This window comes from Heterodontus francisci, chromosome 27 (assembly GCF_036365525.1).
Source record: "Heterodontus francisci isolate sHetFra1 chromosome 27, sHetFra1.hap1, whole genome shotgun sequence".
Classification (NCBI taxonomy): Eukaryota; Metazoa; Chordata; class Chondrichthyes; order Heterodontiformes; family Heterodontidae; genus Heterodontus; species Heterodontus francisci.
The window spans coordinates 46493282-46513239 of record NC_090397.1 but is presented as its reverse complement, the minus strand read 5'-3'; the positions used below and the strand labels follow the sequence as shown (position 1 = coordinate 46513239).

The 19958-nt window shown below is 41.0% G+C and overlaps 1 protein-coding gene across 1 annotated transcript in view; it reads right to left on the bottom strand.

Annotated features, from left to right (window-relative positions):
* The window catches only part of lhfpl3 (LHFPL tetraspan subfamily member 3), a 331053-nt gene that overhangs the window by 67089 nt on the left and 244006 nt on the right, over window positions 1-19958 (bottom strand). The window contains exon 2 of the mRNA XM_068059281.1: window positions 12248-12484. Within this exon, the coding sequence (XP_067915382.1) occupies window positions 12248-12484 (237 nt within the window). The remainder of the gene's footprint in view (window positions 1-12247; window positions 12485-19958) is intronic.

Here is a 19958-nt window from a genome sequence, read left to right as displayed (position 1 = left end):
TGGGAGCTTTATTAAACACGTCTTACTACATGGTTTACATCTTCCAAGCCTGTACACGAGGGTTCCACACATGTAATGTTACATCACTTCCTGTGATGAGGTATACAGCATGATTAGCATATTTAATCCAGTAACAGCCTATCGTCCAGCATACCATATTATACTACAGCACCAACTTGGTGAAGCTACAACTCTGGACTACAAGCATGCTAAAGATCTGAAGGAGCATGCTATAGACAGAGCTAAGCGATCCCACAACCAATGGATAAGATCAAAGCTTTTCAGTCCTGTTACATCCAGTCTAGTCATAAATGGTGATGAACAATTAAACAACTAACAGGAGGAGCAGGCTCCACAAACATTCTCATCCTGAATGATGGCAGAACCCAGCATGTGAGAGCAAAAGACAAGGCAGAAGTGCTTGCAACAATCTTCAGCCAGAGGTACCGAGTGGATGATCCATTTTAACCTCCTCCTGAGGACCCACACATCACTGATGCCAGTCTTCAGCCAATTGAATTCACTCCATATGATGTCAAGAAACAGCTGAGTGCACTGGAAACAGCAAAGACTATGGGCCCCAATAAAATCCCAACTGTAGCGCTGGAAACTTGTGCTCCAGAACTAGCTGTACCTCTAGCCAAACTGTTGCAACATAGCTACAACACTGATATCACCCTGACAAAGTGGAAAATTGCCCAGATATGTCCTGTCCACAACAAGTAGGATTAATCCAATCCAGCTAGAGTTCCTGCCCTATCAATCCACTCTCAATCATCAGAAAAGTGATGGAAGTTGACATTGACAGTGCGATTAAATCTCACTGTTTGGGTATTACCAGGACCATTCAGCTCCAGACCTCATTCCGCCCTTGGTCTAAACATGGACAAAAGAGCTGAATTCCAGAGGTGAGGTGGAAGTGACTGCCCTTGACATCAAGGCAGCATTTTTGACTGAATATGGCATCAAGGAGCTCTATTAAAATTAAAGTCAATGGAAATCAAGGGGAAAACTCTTCACTGGCTAGTGTTACGAGGATTTCCATTTTTTGTATTAAAAATTAGGATTCTATATTTTTAAAAACTAAAAAGGATTTCAGTGGAGATTGAAACATTTGGAGATACTTGAACTTTATGGATGCTTTAAAAAAAAAGCAAGGTCAATCAGAGGTTCCTGGTTTTGACCGTAAATAAATACTGGAAACCAGGTGATTTCAAGAAAACCAGCAGGGGATTTGACCTTTGTGTGATAAGAGAGAATTTATGACTTAGTATGTGACTTGCTTCTGGAAAATTTTAGTTTTGTTTTTGAACTTTAAAAGCCAGTGGGTTTGGACTAAAGCAGGCAATTGGAATTTGATTTGGACCTGCCAGGAAAAACCAGACAAGTATAACCTCCATGTAATGAATCCTTGTTTTTGAAAAGCAAAAGCTTGTATAAAGTGGTACTGTTGCCTCCTGCATTTTTGAAGAAACCCTGAGTTTGCAGAAACCTTGCATCTTTAAAAGCACTTTGGTGTCAAATGTGAGAACTGACACCTGTTGCGACACCCCTGATGGAAGACCTATGTGAAGTCTTCTACAGTTGAATTTCTTTGACCGCCTACCCAACACAGGCTGTTCATCAACCTCGCCTGGAAAGACATTGAGTGGCATCCAACTTATTGACTTTGGGACACCTGGACAAAGCAAAGAACTTCCTTCCAAATCATTGCAGTGTAAGTTTTTTTTTTAATTCCTTTTATTCCTTTGAAACAGCTGTAAACAAAAATCACTTTTTTCCTGGTTAACTGGTTTTTGGATGTATGTGTGTGTGCATGAGGGCCAGGGAAAAAATAAGGAGCATTGATATCTCAATACATGTATATATTTACTTCATTATTGATTAAGACTTGGTTTTATAATAAACAGATAATTTTATTAAAGAAACCTGAATGGTGTGCTTTATTCTGAGGACAAATAGAGTATCTAATTGGCTGTTTTGGTTTCTGGGGAAAATGTATTGATATGCTGTGACCTGTGCAGAAGTGGGACTGAATTAACAGTGCACTCCTCCTGCCTCAGTCATAACACTAGAATCATATATAGCACAAAGGAAGATGGCTGTGGTGGCTGGAGGCCAATCATCTCAGCCCCAGCACATTGTTGCACGAGTTCCTCAGGGTAGTGTCCTAGGCCCCACCATCTTCGGCTGCTTCATCAAAGACCTTCCCTCCATCGTAACGTCAGAAGTGGGGATGTTCACTGATGATTGCACAGTGTTCAGTTCCATTCACAATTCTTCAGATATTGAAGCAGTCCATGCCCACATGCAGCAAGACCTGGACAACGTTTAGCCTTGAGCTGATAAGCAGCAAGTAACATTCGCGCTGCACAAGTGCCAGGCAATGACCCTCTTGAACAAGAGAGAAACTAACCATCTCCCCTTGGCATTCAATGACATTGCCATCATTGAATCCCTCACCATCAACATCCTGGAGGTTGCCATTGACCAAAAACTTAACTGGTCCAACCATATAAATACTGTGACTTACAATAGCAGGTCAGAGGCTGGGTATTCTGTGGCGACTCACCTCCTGACTCCCCGAAGTCTTTCCACCACATTGTTACGACCAGGTGAGAAAGAGGTCTAGGGTTCTCTTTCAGCCTTCACCTGGTCTTACTGTAATAGAGTTTAATTGTAAACACACCGTGGTTTTTAGCTCCCCCTTCATGAATCCTTGTTCACTGCTTTCCAATTATAAGGCAAATAAATGAGCACAAACATGTTTTCTTAGGTTTAAAGAAGAAAGATTGAAATTTATTAAACTTAAACTTAATCTCTAATTTGGTTGACGCCTACAGATACACAACGCACCCACGCTAGCATGCATACACGATACACACATGCAAATAGAGACAGAAAAGAGCAGAAGAAAAAATAAAGTAGAAAAGTTTGAGGCAATATCTGAAGAGTTTTTGTTACGGTTCTTCGAGCTCATTGTAGAGTCCTTGATTGTAGGTAGATCTTGCTTTTCGTTGGGGCCCAGTATTCTTCTTAAACCTTGTTTGCTGTAGGAGACTTTCTCTCTTGGGGTTCATGTGTCTTCAGTGGATTCAGAGGCTTCTGAGAAAGAGATGGCAGCAGACAGGAGAGATCTTCTCAATCCAGGAGCAAATAGTCTTTCTGAGTTCAAACTGTTTGTACAATTCAGAAAACCCCAGGTTGCCAATCAGGTTAGTCATGTGACTAACTGGTCTGACCACGTCTTGGATTGTATCACCTTAACAGTCTCTGGAATGCTCCTCTTACACATAATACCTAGTGATCAAGGTCCATTGTGAGTTGAATGTGTCAGGGAATAGTCCTTTGTCCTTCCAATCACCATCTGTTAATATGCAAATGTCTTTTCCAGTCACAGCTGATCTGTTTAACAAGTCCTTTCTTCACTCCAGTAACAGTTTAAAATCAATGTTCATGACAAAATTAATGTGCCTCATTCTTGGCAGATTGGGGCCTAGCATGACAACATACAATGCACAAGTCAGAAGTGTGATGGAATACTCTCCACTTGCCCAGATAAGTGCAGCTCCAACAAAACTCAAGAAGCTCAACACCATCAAGGACAAAGCAGTACACTTGATTAGCACCCCATCCACCACCTTAAACATTCACTCCTTTCACCACCGGTGCAACGTAGTTGCAGTATTTACCATATACAGCAACTCGCCATGGCCTCTTCAACAGCACCTCTCAATCCTGTGACCTCAACGACCAGAAGTGCATGGGCAGCAGGCGCATGAGATCACCACACCTCCAAGTTTTCCTCCAAGTCACACAACATCCTGATTTGGAAACATGTCATCATTCCTTCATCATCACTAGATCAAGATCCTGCAACTCCTTACCTAACAGTGTTGCGGAAGAACCTTCACCAGCGGTTCACTACTACCTTCTCAAGGGCAATTATGTTAGGTAATAAATTTTGGCCTTGCCAGCAATGCTCACATCCCATGAACAAGAAAAGAAAAAAATATTTTCTTTAAATGGTAACTGAATTTAAAGACATCACATTGTTTTCTCTTTTACACTTTAGTGCTGTCCTGATGATGGGCCTTGGCTCTTCATGTTGGTTCTTCAAAAGATTAACTTAAGTTTCTGTTTATCCCTTTCTGTTAGTTATATTAGGAGTGATTGTTTTGATAACGAACCAACATCCATAATAAATCTTTAACCACGTCCCACTTCTCTGCAGTATTACAACGACAACAGCAGTGTAACTATCTTCGTATTACTTGCTTTAAAAATGCTGTATTGATCTTACATAACACACTGTTCTGCTGGATACTGGCACACATGTGCTTGAAGTACTGTTGCTCCAAGGCAATAAGCTGAATTTGTTACATAGGGAGCAATGCTTCTCATTTTAAAGCATCCTGCAGCTCCCATATGCTGCCTATGACCCTGGGGAAAGGAATATTGATGTCATATGACCCCCTGCATCAGCCTGGATACAGGCTCTGTTACTTCCAGGTTTCTCAGTTAAATGATAATCAATCCCAGGAGCCTGCCTTCCAATCTACACCTGTGACTTTTGGATCAGACAACGTCTTGATGGACCTACTCCACTGGATGTTTTTAAATTCACAGTGGAATATATTATTAATTGCTATTCTCAATGTTTTACATTCTTAGTCGACAGTCACCAAATTTTTAAGGATGTGTCTAAGTTAATTTCATTGAGTTGGTTCTGCTTAAATTGATGAATATTCTTAAGACACAAGGAAGTAAAATGGATAGCTGTTCTGCTGGCTGCCAGTGCGCACAAAGTCCAACAATGTTACAGCTCAATGAATTCAAACCCCAGAGATCCAGATCTCAGAGAAACAATTTAATCAAGCACAGAAATTTTATTTCAGCTACAGCAGAATAAGAAGTTTTTATATAAAATATGTTGTAGTTTTGTTTTAGATTTGCTGACATTGGGTCAATGTGCAGGCTATGAACATGCAACTGTCTACAATAATCATCCATCTCAAATTCAGATAACTGGAAAACAGGGAAAAGCCATGAGATAGTGATATATTGAGAATACACTGGTCTTCTGTCAAACTCCCATCATAACTCCAGTGGGAATTTAGCACAATTAGAACATTACAGCGCAGTATAGGCCCTTCGGCCCTCGATGTTGTGCCGACCTGTGAAACCATCTGACCTACACTATTCCATTTTCATCCATATGTCTATCCAATGACCACTTAAATGCCCTTAAAGTTGGCGAGTCTACTACTGTTGCAGGCAGGGCGTTCCACGCCCCTACTATTCTCTGAGTAAAGAAACTACCTCTAACATCTGTCCTATATCTATCACCCCTCAACTTAAAGCTATGTCCCCTCGTGTTTGCCATCACCATCCGAGGTCTGGAAAATATTCCAGAACCCAGATATACGGGATTCCAGCCCTTATTGGAATTTTATTTGAGGGTCTTGCCTGGGCAGAATCTCCATCCACTTCAAATATGGTTCCTTGATTCTGTGGGAATGATGCCAGTGGCAAAGACTTCCCATGCTGTAAGTTCCTATTTCCCTGGTACCCTTGGAGCCTGCCATAAGTTTAAGGGCCAATACAACCAGTGAGGTGAGGCATACCAGCCTCCTACTGCCAGGATTGTAGCCATGCAAACTAGCACTCATTGTATATAATTAACTTTTGACCTAAAACATTGCCTCAATATGCTACTAATGTAGCCAAGAGTGTTGTGCACTGAAATGGCAATGCTCACACACAATTTTACAGATCAATAAAGGTATAGATTTTCTTTTCGGACATCTGCTTGACCCATAGTGAATTTTTGGACACAGCTTAATTTTAATATTCTGGATGAGTTCCAGGCATGGAAAGCACTTCTCTTTAGGTCCTCAGAAACTGTTGGGTGGGAAATCATGTACTGATGCTGAATTGAAAGGGGCCAGATGATGATTTTTGAAATTAGGAAACAGCAAGCTTCTGAGTAATTATGTCTGGAATAAATATATTAGGTCACAGAGTGGCCATATAGGATCATTGAGATTCTTCTACAAGAAATGAGGCAGCATCTATTAGAAGCATCAGACAAGTATAAAAGCACATTGGTCATATACTCTCACTAGGGGAAGTACCATGTACACAACAATAAGGCACTTGGACACAACTTGCTAGAACAGAGGAATTTATAGTGGGATTTGATAAAGGTGTTTAAAACTATGAAGGGATGAGACAGAGTTGTTAGAAACTCTGATTCCAGTGATCGTGTGATCTAGAACAAATGGCCATGTCTATAAGATTAAATGCCAGTTATTTAATACAGAGAGCAGGACATTTTACACAGAAGGATGAGAGGCAGTGGAATGTACGATCAGAGTTAGTGACTGAAGCAGAGACAAGATCAACATTTTAGAATAGGTTATGGTTAGGTGGTTGAGGGACAGCAGAATAAAGGGATATGGGAACTGAGCAGGCATAGAAGATTAGGACTACTGCTCATGTGGAGGTTACACATCAGCATGGACTCCTGGGCAAAATGGCCTGCTTCTGTGTTGTAATTTCAGTGTAGTTCTATATACATAATATAATTCAGGTTGCACCATAGCTGTACACTGAGCATTCTTGAAATAGTGTGTTAACCTGCTTCATTGGAGGGAATGTGATATTTGTTACTTGGGATTAATGATTTAAACCAGTGTAGATTAAGGTGTGTTTTAGAGGGGATGGGAAGTTGTAGACTGTTAACACGGTGGTCACATTTCCATGCTAAGGGATGATCTTCTGCATGAGAGTTTGCTTAATGGCTCTTGCAATGGCACTGGATTCTGCTTTGCAGCCCCTGCACGCTCCTTTTGGTTGCCCACTTTGTGCTCTTATGGGCCTTTCTGCTACAGGGCTTCCATGATGACACCTCTTTGCAGAGCGATGTAGTCTAGCATGCAGCACACAAGAACAATCCTTGAAACCTTGGCTGGTCTTTATTGGAGGACGCCCCCAGAAAAAAAACAAGCCCCTGAAGTTCTGCTTCAACATAGAATGGTACGCTCAATGATTATTGTGACTTCAACAAATCATTACACTTCAGCTCAGCTGCTATCCTGGACACCACACAAATGTCATAAGTTATGGCTCCAAGAAAGCCTCAAATACTAATAAACCACCCTGAGCCTTGTCATAAGTGAAATATTGGTGATATTCTGGACCACCTTAAAATCAAGGCATTATAAAATATGCCAGACAAGCAAGCATTAATTTACATAAACTAGTCTGGATTGCAAGTGAGTTGCACATTGAGAGAATGAAATCCTGTCTTATTTATGCAGATGTTGCACTATGTAATGGAGCATGTATGGCCACAATCCATAACCCCCTGGACATTCAAAAATCCTGCTACTCTATAAAATTGCAGTCTTTCCATACCGCTGTCGCTGTCTATCGGAAAATAAATGAAATTGTTGCAAGGCATTGGCCACTTGCTTAACACATATATAGACAGCTGATAAGCTAAAGTGCCCAATGGAAACCTGAAGCCATCCCAAAAATTTCAGGGCAGTTGTGACCTTGACAGCAACCAGCAGTGCCATGCCTAGCACAAAGTTTGACTGTAGTTCAAGCATCTGTGACTGGTAGAGGTTTGTGTAACTCTTATCTGTAGGCTGTGGTGTAGAATAGATCAGGTGGGTGCAAACATTTCTGGTGCAGTCTGACATCCCTCCAATTTCCCTCCTTTTCCTCCTTTTCCTGCAAAACACAGCTATACGGGAATTCCCATAGGGAAACCCATTGCAGCACTATTGGATCTGTTGCACAAAAAGACTCCAGAAAACATAAAACGTCAACAGGGAAAAATCAAAACAAAACAAAACCCAAAGGAAAGAGGTTAAAAACTGGTCTGACAATATTCTAACTGCGCTTCTTAAATTCACAATGTATATATCTCAGTCCCTAACATTTCTGGACAAAGGGACTGTTTGGGCATAATGGAAACAGTGTTATACTGGCGGAAAAATAACTTGCACAACATCATGATATCACTTTGGCCTTATTTATATGCATCTACCCACAAACTGGCAGGTGCCTCCTAGATCCATTAAAATGACACTCAAACCATCAATAAAGATCTTGCCTTGTGGATCAGTAATGGTCACATTTCACCCCAAAAGCTTATGTAGATTTTCTGATCAATAACATAAAACCTCTCAAAGCTGACAACTAAACTGTTCTTTAATGAGTGAAGTATGAAACTTATCTTTAGTTTACTGAACATGGTTGTTTTTCTCCCATGGTCAAAAAGAGAGGGAACAAGGTGCAACTTGTCATTATCTATGCTAGCTTTCAACAGTGATGCAATTCATATTTTCAACACAACCGATCTATGTTTATATATCTGATTTCAATCCCTGTACTTAAATAATGCTACTAAAATTTTCGGCAATAAAATAGGAACCTAAATAACACACTCCTCAATGAGTAAAATATTCCTCTTTGATAATAAAATAAGTAGGTTGGGATTAGTACAAACATAATTTATGTATTGCTCAGGAACAATATAATTTCTAACTGTGATGCATTCTATGAAAAGTATGTAATCATAATATTATAGGAGAGTTTGACTCATTTTTGACTTGATAAGGAAACAATTTGGTTGATTGTGTGTTCTTTATGTACAAACTCACCATCATTCCAGAGACAGGTAAAATGTAGTTAAATTGAGTAATTGGGTATAGTACTTCTCCCTAACTCTCAGACTTGGAGAGCTGAATGTAGGCCCAGTTTAGGCAATTAATTAGTTATCGAAGCCTGTCACCGTGGGAGAGTTGAATTTGATTGCTACTGAAAGAAAAGCAAAATGCCATCTCTCACTGAATATTGTTGTAGACCACAGGCCCTATACAATTAATACTAATAATTACGTTAGTTTATTGTTCAAAGGTGGCTTAGAAGGTAGCACGCAAGGTTAGATCGGTATTCCGAAGTTTTACTTGTTTCACCATTGGTGGACAAATATAAAATTTGTAAAACCTTGCCTCAGAAGATTAAGTAAATTGTTGTGAGAGTCCATGCTAAAATAGGTTGTACAAACACAGTTTTATACTGAACTGAATTGATGGGCTGAATGGCCTTTCCTCCATTCATTCTTTTATTATGTTGTTCTGATACTGGAAGAAAAAAATCTGTACTTTTAAAAAAAAGAAGTTTTACCACTGTTAAATATCTCTGTCCATTATCTCTTTCGTCTGCAGATCCATTTATTACTCACATAAGAAGGACCTGAATATTCATCATATTTATTCACACTTACAGAGCAGATGTTTATACCATTTTGGCAGTTTTTAATCTGCAATCAAGATTTTCCATAAATATACAGATTTGAAAACCTACTGGCTCCACACTTTTGGATTGTAAAGCTTTTACATTTCTTCAGTCTGCTATCAACACCTCGCATTTGAATGGAACCTGACATTAAGAATCCAATACTTAGTACTGATTCCAAACAGATCAGCCCAGGCGACAGAAATACTTTGTCACTGGATTAAAATTACAACTGATGCATTCTTCATAACAGAGTGATCATCAGATGAGAATGACAATTATAATAAAGAATTCTGACACTGGTTAGTGTCGCTCTTAAACGGTGTTGTCCAGTAGGATTTCGATGCTCATCAAACTGATGATGATCAGATCATCATATTCGCCACATGATATAAAATATATGCAATAATACTAAAACAAATGTGCAGTCTTTTGAAAACAGGTTTGAGATTTTAAACCGTCAGCAATCAAGACCATTACATTCACTGGCAGATCCAGGAGAACAGTTTTGAAAGGATATTGCAATCTAACAATTCTGCAAAGCAAGCCTGCTGTAATACACACTCTCAAATGGTGGTAACAACCTGTTAACTGACGTATTCTGTTTCTGGCAGTGTGCTCCAATTTATTTCAAAATGAAATTTCTTCAAGAGTAAACTTGTCTCTATTTTATCAGAATTGATATTGTTACGACTGAGACAAGAGGAGTGCACTGTCTTTCTCTAGTTCCACTTCTCCAGGGGTCACAACATATAATTAAATGTTTATCCAGTTACCAATACGGCCAATTATATACTCTAGTTTTATTTCAGAATAAACTCCACTGACGTATGCATTAAAGATGCAAAGCATTAACACACAGATTGAAATATGAAAGTTCCCTTCGACCTTAGCCCAACACACACACACAAACACACACCAGTTCAAGGAAAAATAAAGAAATTTTCTCTGCAGAGATCTTTTTACAAAAAAAGACACAAGAAACTTTGGCCAAATACTTGTCAATTCTTGAAGGAAAAGGCGAAGATATGGAATGATAGCAGTTGTCCCTTTTTCTGGTGTCCCAAATACGCATAGACAGCTGTCACTAGGATCTTTTTGGAGCAGTTCGCTTTAGGCGATGCCAAGGAGTAGTCTGGCAGGCTTTCCAGGAGAAGCCAGGCATCAGGGGTTTCAGTTATCACACACTGGATTCTCAAGGTTTCTCAGAGAGGTGGAGAAAAGATGAACTGGTCTTCTCTCTTAGCAGGCTGACCTCCAACTGACTCAAAACAATGTCCAAATCAAAACCAACTCTTGACCACCATAAATCTTGACATATCACCTCTCGGTAAACAACTGCCCTTAGTCACAAAGGCTTTTTCTGTTTACCAGTAAGTGTTATTTTTAAACAGAAAGCTCAAGTCCCAAAGTCCTTCCGGTGACCTTTTAAAAAAAAAAGTCCAGCATCTATGGAATCACTTCAGTCCTCCAATGAATCCATCTCCACAATTCTAAAACACCTCAAAAAATATTTTTAAAAATGGAAGCACTTTCATAACAATATAACTAGGGGATTCAAAGAGGGAAAAGAATCGCCAAATCTCTATATATTGGCTTTTGCGCTTTGCACTCTGCGCTCTGACTCTTGTCTTGCTTACACTCTGTAGCCTGCCAAATACAGTGTCTGGACATTTAATAGATCTTTGGCTCAGGGCCAACATCCTGTAATCTCTCCTTTTTACGCTAATAGCGCTCTATTCCTCTCAACTGTTTGTTTCAATAGATATATTAAGATGAATGCTGAACACAACTGGAGGTTGCTGCACCGCCCCAGCTTGCGAAAATTGCATACTTCAACCCTCATTGGCAGCCACGCAGCACTCACGCACCTGATCGGTTTTGTGAAAACCTCCAACCATCAGCTAAACAAAACCAACTTCTTCAGTTAGCATCTCCTGTGTCACTAGATTCCCCAAGAAAATTGAGAGAACAATCAGACTGCTGTCCTTCTGAAGGCTGGAACCTGCTTTCACAGCGCTTCACAGAGTGGTCCTGCAGATCTAAATGTTTCATCATTAGAGGCACCCAGAAAGAACAGGAACAGAGAAGGTAACAAATGGCAGACTATTTTTCTTGTTTGATTGAATAAGTGGCCCTTCAGCTTCCAGGTCATGAGAGACCAGACAACTGAACTATATTCTGAATTATAGCCGCAGTCTGACCAATATGTGACTCTTGTCTACAGCAATGTGGTTGATTCTTCCTTGCTGAATTAGGGACAGATAACAAATAGTGGTTTAGAAAGTGACACCTATACTTATACCCACTGCTGCAACTTCTACACAACTCAGTATTGTATGGCTCTAAAAATGAACAGCAATACATGTCTGTGGCCGATTTGTCACAATGTGTTGAGTGTATTGGACAACGCTGCTCTAAAGGACACCCAAAGCAGCATTCCAATTGTATAGCACAACCAAATTGGCCTAGATTAGTTAAGAAATCAAATTCATCTTCCAAAAAGAGATGGAAATAACACCAAAACATCCTTTTGAAGAAATCTCTGAAGGTATGGAAATACATTTTATAATTAACACAAATACCTTCTATTCAAGCATACATTACTTCCAAATTCTAATCAGTTCCTTATTAAAACCTGATCTTTCAAAGTTCAAAGCTACAATTTTATTGCTACATTAATATTGTTAAATGCTACAATAAAATTCATGGATATATATTCTGGACTTTTTAAAAAAAACCTTTAAACATTTACAGTCATGGATCTATTAACTTTCAGAATTGAGCAAGTTGGTATTTGTAGTTTAGATCTGAGATTTACTTTCATGAGGATGCAAAATCAATCATGCTTTAAATATTTATTAGGGTAACTTGAATAAAGGAATCTTCAGAATACTAAATGGTTTAATACGACTGCGAAAAGAAATCATACCTTTGGAATCCACTTTGAAGTCCTCTGGCAATAAGCCATCTTGCCTGTTGCCCAGGACAAATGCCAGAAATGAAAGGATGAGTGCATCTAGGATTCCAATAATGGCCAGAATGTAGGCCCAGCGAACAGAGCAGGCACCAAGTGTGTACTTGTCTGTTTTTTCGCCACACATGCGCTTTACTTCATCGGAATCCCAACCATCTGGGTAGATCATACAGCCCAGGATCAAGCAGGCAGCTGAAAAAAGAAATGAAGAAGTTATGAAAATACGCATACCACAAAGCCTGCCACTATGTGCATGACACAAACTTTAGAATGGGGTAACCACATGCAAATGTCAATCAGATAAAAATTCTTGATTGGTTTACTTCATCTTAATTTGTCTATGTTACACCTTCTTCATTCACCTTTGAGATATTTGAATTTTTGGATTATTTTTGCCATGCTTATCATGCCATTTAGCTTTACAACAGTAACACCATCTCATTTCAATGATATCCAGAAGTGAATATAATATACCGATTTAGTGTTACTATATATTTCTCAAATGTCAGGTCCAATTAATTCCTGGTTTCTTGGGAAAAAATAGTCAGTATTAACATTATTCAGTTTTGGGATAAGAAAGCTCAACCAACTGGTAAAATACCCATGGAGGCGGGCGAGGGCCCTTAAGTGGGCGTTAAGTGGCCACTTAAGGGTCTTGACTGGCCTCGGATGGGCGGGCGGTTTCCCACCCCCCCCCCCCCCCCCCCCCCCGCCTACTCCGTAAACTTGTCCGGAGGCGGAATCGAGGTGGGTAGGCCTCCCGGAGCCAGCCGCTCAATTTTACGCCGCCCCCACGCCACCATCTGACCCGCTGGGACGGCGTAAAATTCCGGCCAGTAGGTGTAAGTTGCACATGTTTCACAGCCATACAGAAAGGTGCTGAGAACACAGGCCTTATAAATGATCATAAATGGTCAGCGTGGAGCCAAGGTAGCTGAATTCGCTAACCACTTCCAGTGGGGTGTTATTTAGTGTGATCAGGGTGGAGATGCAACACCTTGTCCCGGGACCACAGCTTTCTTGATGCTTGCAGTCAGGGAGAACAAGTTACATGCATGGGAGAGACAGTCCATGAGTCTTTGTAGCTGAGTTTCCGTGTGAGCGACTAGCGCAGCATCATCAACGTAGAGGGAATGTACTAAATTATAAGTTAAGTTTGCTATGCATGTATGTGAATGCTTGGAGTGTGGTAAATAAGGTTGGTAAGCTACAGGTGCAGATAACCATGTGGGAATATGATGTTGTGGTGATAACAGAGATTTGGCTTAAAAAAGGGCAGGACTGCATACCGAATATTCCTGGATAAAAGGGGCTGAATTTTATTAGTGTGCCGCGAATTGCAGCAGCGTGCTTTGAAGTCGGTGGCCTGCAGAAATGGAAGCACCACCACCGAGCCCCCGTGATATTTCACCCGGGGCTCATTTAAATGGAAGGAGCGTCGACACCATTTTTAAAGGGCTTCAAGCTTTCAGCAAAAATTTGAATTTTTAAAGAGAAACTATTGTTCATTTTTTTAAAAATCAAAAGATGGAGACCCTTTCCCAACCCCACCATGGTTTTTTATAGGCCAATATGACAAACATTTACTTTATTCCCATCGCAAACCTACCCCCCCCCCAACCTCGTCACATTTTCCCTTCAACCCTTTCCCACCATCCCCACTCCGTTCCGAAGGCACGCGAGTTGCAGCTGGCGGCCGTAAAATCGGCATGGGAGACCGCTGGGACAAGGTAAGCTGATTTGCATCTTTTTAAAATTAATTTTAATATTTAAATGAAGGCTCCGCAGCTTGGCAGCTGGGGGGGTGGGGGGGCTCCACAGCAAGGCCTCGCCGCCACCGGTAAAATGCGGCAGGGCCTTCTCGGGATTGGGGGGTCGTGGCGGGCCGCTCCCACATGTATTTTACGGGTCCCTCCACCACAAATCCCGATGTCGAGGGGCTGCTAAAATTCAGCCCAAGGTGTTCAGGAAAGATAGGGAAGGAAAGAAAGGAGTAGGGGTAGCAGTATTGATTACGGAGAACGTTATAGTGCTGGAGAGAGAGGATGTCCTAGAGGTGTCAAGGACAGAATCTATTTGGTTAGAATTAAGAAACAATAGAAGTATATGACCGAATGTATTCTATAGGTCACCAACTAGTGGGAAAGATATAGAGCAGTTATAATGAGGGACTTTAATTATCCTAATATAGACTGGGATAATAATATAGTGTAAAGGGCAGAGAGGGGGAAGAGTTTATGAAGTGTGTTCAGGAGAATTTTATAGTTCAGTATGTTTCTGGCCCAAAGAGAAAGGAGGCACTGCTGGATCTGGTTCGGGGGAATGAAGTGGGTCAAATTTAGGGGACAGTGATCATAGTATCATAAGGTTTAGGTTGGCTATGGAAATGGAAAAGGAGAAATCCCGAGTAAAAATAATTAACTGGGGGACAGCCAACTTCAATGGGTGAGAACAGATATGGCCCAGGTAAATTGGAATCAAAGATTGGAAGGCAAAACTGTAATGAAACAATGGGTTGCCTTTAAAAAGGAGATAGTCAGCGTACAGTTGAGGTACATTCCACAAGGGGGAAAGATAGGATAACAAATCCAGAGCTCCCTGGATAACAAAAGAGATATGAAATGAAGCAGAAAAAGGGTGCGTATGACAGATGTCAGGTGGATAATACAATAGAGAACCAGGTTGAATATAGAAAGTTTAGAGGGGAATGAAAAGGAAATAAGAGAAGCAAAGAGAGAATATGCGAAGAGACTGGCAGCTAACATAAAAGGGAATCCAAAAGTCTACTATAGACATATAAATCGTAAAAAGGTGGTAAAAAGAAGAGTGGAGCTGATTAGGGTCCAAAAATGGGACTTATGCATGGAGATGAGGGCATGGCTGAGGTACTAAATGAGTACTTTGCATATATTTTTACCAAGGAAGAAGATGCGGCCAAAGTCGTAGTGAAGGAGGAGGTAGCTGAGATATTGGATGGGTCAAAATTGATAAAGAGGCAGTATTAGAAAGGCTGGCTGTACTTAAAAGTTTATAAGTCACCAGGATAAGATCAAATGCATCCAAGGATACTAAGGGAAGTAATGGTGGAAATTGCAGAGGCATCTTCCAAACCTCCTTAGATACAGGAGTGCTGCCAGAGGACTGGAGAATTGCAAATGTTACACCCTTGTTCAAAAAAGCCCAACAACTGCAGACCAGTCAGTTTAAGCTCGGTGGTGGGAAAACTTTTAGAAACAATAACTTGGGACAAAATTAGAAAGTCACTTGGACAATTGTGGATTAATCATGGAAAGCCAACATGGATTTGTTAAGGCCAAGTTGCTTGAGTTTTTTGATGAGGTAACTGAGAAAGTTGATGAGGTGTGCATGGACTTCCAAAAGACACAGGATAAAGTGCCGTATAACAGGCTTGTCAGCAAAGTTAAAGCCCATGGAATAAAAGGGACAGTCACAGCATGGATACAGAGTTGGCTGAGTGACAAGAAATAGAGTACTGGTGAATGGTTGGAGGAAGGTATATACAGCGTTTCCCCAGGGATCGGTGTTAAGACCACTGCTTTTCTTGATCTATATTAATCAATGACTTAGACTTGGGTGTACAGGGCACAATTTCAAAATTTGAGGATGACACAAAACTTAGAAATATTGTGAATTGTGATGAGAACAGTGATAGACTTCAAGAGGACATAGACAGGCTAGTGGAATGGGTGGACAAGTGGCAAATAGAGAAGTGTGCAGTGATTCATTTTGGTCGGAAGAACAAGGACAGGCAATATAAAATAAAGGTTGCAATTCTAAAGGGGATGCATGGGGAAAGGATCTTGGGGATATATGTACACATTGAAGGTGGCAGGGCGGGTTGAGAAAGTGGTTAATAAAGCATATGGGATCCTGGGCGTTATAAATAGGGGCATAGAATACAAAAGAAAGGAAGCTATAAGGAACCTGTATAAAACACTGGTTTGGCCTCAACTGGAGTATTGTGTTCAATTCTGGGCACCACATTTTAGGAAGGATGTGAAGGCATTAGAGAGAGTGCAGAAAAGGTTTATGAGAGTGGTTCCAAGGATGAGGAACTTCAATTACTTTGATAGATTGGAGAAGCTGGGGCTGTTCTCCTTGGAGAACAAGAATGGAAGATTAAGAAGAGATTTGATAGAGGTTTTCAAAATGATGTGGGGTCTGGACAAAATAGATAGGGAGATACTGTTCCTGTTGGCGGAAGGGTCGAGAACCAGACGACACCGATTTAAGGCAAATGACAAAAGAACCAATGGTGACATGTGGAAATCTTTGTTATGCAGTGAGTGGTTAGGATCTGGAATGCACTGCTTGAGAATATGGTGGAGGCAGATTCAATCAAGGCCTTCAAAAGAGAACTGGATAATTATCTGAAGAGAAAAAATTTGCAGGGCTCCGGGAAAAAGGCAGGGGAGCAAGAATAGGTGAGTTCCTCTTACAGAGGACTGGCATGGACATGACAGGCTAAACGGCCTCCTTCTGCACTGTAACCATTCTATGATTCTATTTGGATGATATTCTTTCCCCCAGAGCATGTCAGGAACTCATGTTACCAATGTGGGTGCCAAATAAAGACATGGTTAAGCACAGCTTGTAAAAGTATTCAGTAGCTGTTCAACCCAAAATATAGACCCAGAATATTCTCAATCTGACTAACATTGAAGGAATGCCAAAAACTATGCTGATCTTGCCATTGGCAACTTTTCTGTAGATCTCATTTGCATACACCAGAGCACCAAAACTGGTGTAAAACAAACATAAATTCTGTATAACCTTTTGGGGCTTGAAGAAACATGTGCCATATTTTACTACTTCTATTTTATCAATATTATGAAAAGTAGGCTGAAGCCATCAAATCATTATTTATGTGCATTAGTCACCGCTGCCATGTTTAAGTAAATGCAACTCACCTCATTCCATGACAATATGAAAGGCACAATTCAACATGGTGGCTCCTCATCAGAGCCCTTTCCTATCCTGAGTGGTGTGAAACAGGGCTGTGTTCTCGCACCCACACTATTTGGGATTTTCTTCTCCCTGCTGCTTTCACATGCGTTCAAATCCTCTGAAGAAGGAATTTTCCTCCACACAAGATCAGGGGGCAGGTTGTTCAACCTTGCCCGTCTAAGAGCGAAGTCCAAAGTACGGAAAGTCCTCATCAGAGAACTCCTCTTTGCTGACGATGCTGCTTTAACATCTCACACTGAAGAATGCCTGCAGAGTCTCATCGACAGGTTTGCGTCTGCCTGCAATGAATTTGGCCTAACCATCAGCCTCAAGAAAACGAACATCATGGGGCAGGATGTCAGAAATGCTCCATCCATCAATATTGGCGACCACGCTCTGGAAGTGGTTCAAGAGTTCACCTACCTAGGCTCAACTATCACCAGTAACCTGTCTCTAGATGCAGAAATCAACAAGCGCATGGGTAAGGCTTCCACTGCTATGTCCAGACTGGCCAAGAGAGTGTGGGAAAATGGCGCACTGACACGGAACACAAAAGTCCGAGTGTATCAGGCCTGTGTCCTCAGTACCTTGCTCTACGGCAGCGAGGCCTGGACAACGTATGCCAGCCAAGAGCGATGTCTCAATTCATTCCATCTTCGCTGCCTTCGGAGAATACTTGGCATCAGGTGGCAGGACTATATCTCCAACACAGAAGTCCTTGAAGCGGCCAACATCCCCAGCTTATACACACTACTGAGTCAGCGGCGCTTGAGATGGCTTGGCCATGTGAGCCGCATGGAAGATGGCAGGATCCCCAAAGACACATTGTACAGCGAGCTCGCCACTGGTATCAGACCCACCGGCCGTCCATGTCTCCGTTATAAAGACGTCTGCAAACGCGACATGAAATCGTGTGACATTGATCACAAGTCGTGGGAGTCAGTTGCCAGCATTCGCCAGAGCTGGCGGGCAGCCATAAAGACAGGGCTAAATTGTGGTGAGTCGAAGAGACTTAGTAGTTGGCAGGAAAAAAGACAGAGGCGCAAGGGGAGAGCCAACTGTGCAACAGCCCCAACAAACAAATTTCTCTGCAGCACCTGTGGAAGAGCCTGTCACTCCAGAATTGGCCTTTATAGCCACTCCAGGCGCTGCTTCACAAACCACTGACCACCTCCAGGTGCGTATCCATTGTCTCTCGAGATAAGGAGGCCCAAAAGAAAAATTGTGGAAATCTTTCTCTTTTTATTGTTACAGATTCTGATGCCATAATAAAGAATTCAAAGATGTATAAAATACATTATAGGTCTCAGTGAGAAAATGTTTTTAAAAATCGCCATCAAATTCCAGAAATAAAGTTTAGGAGCTGTACCAAGACCGAAACTCCTCAGTCACATCATTTTGTGATGTGTAGCACCTAAAATTTTGGGTGTACATTTCTGCCTGTTCAGAATAGGCATAAATGCAGGAAACTTGTGTTCTCAGGTCTTTTGCCTCAGGATGGAGTTATGTTAACGAATTAAATAGGGTTTCAGTAGTTGTAACCTGAGAATAACGCTAAAAACTACAAGGAAATTCCAGGCTGTTTCTTTGATCTCATTGTCCTCAATGCCATATTTCAAATTTTATTTATGCATCTTTTTCTAACAGATTTATAGGGAGTTGAGTCTCCCCATATCATTTTTTAAGTTGAATATTTATGTTTTCAAAATTATGAAATCCCAACGCACAAGTCCTCTCAGTAAGAAGTAGAACAAAAGTTTTTTGTTAGGTGTATCGCATATATAATGCAACATAGCTATTAGTCAGGCAATAGGCTGAACATATTTTGAAAATGTCAAATTGTCCATTTTGGCAGGAAGAAAAAAGAAGCATATTATCTAAATGGTGAGAGATTGCAGAGCTCTGAGATGCAGAGGGATCTGAGTGTCCTAGTGCACGAATCACAAAAGGTTAGTATGCAGGTACAGCAAGTAATTAGGAAAGCTAATAGAATGTTATCATTTATTGCGAGTGGAAGTTAATACAAAAGTAGGGAAGTTATGCTTCAGTTATATGGCGCATTGGTGAGACCACAGCTGGGAGTACTGTGTACAGTATTGGTCTCCTTATTTAAGGAAGGATGTAAATGCATTGGAAGCAGTTCAGAGAAGGTTTACTAGACTAATACCTGGAATGGGCAGATTGTCTTATGAGGAAAGATTGGACAGGCTAGGCTTGTATCCGCTGGAATTTAGAAGAGTAAGAGGAGACTTGATTGAAACGTTTAGGATCCTGAGACATCTTGACAGGGTGAATGTAGAAAGGATGTTTCCCCTTGTGGGAGAATCCAGAACTAGGGGTCACTATTTAAAAATAAGGGGTCGCCCATTTAAAACAGAGATGAGGAGAAATTTTTTTCTTTTAGAGGGTTGTGAGTCTTTGGAACTCTTCCTCAAAAGGCAGTGGGCGAGGAGCCTACTCCTGCTCCTAATTCATATGTACGTTCATATGTATGTATGTATCAGTATTTCACCAGACCTCCAGTGGTAATACATAATGGCCCGGATTTTGCAGACAATGGCAAGATAACAGCATTTGCTGCAGACTTTGAAGAAAGCCGCCCACCAAGATCTAGCGACCTCTGTGGCGTGGATTTCATCTTTCCCACCGTTAATTTGAATTTGGTGCCATGTCAAGGGAGCTCCAGGAACTCAGCAAC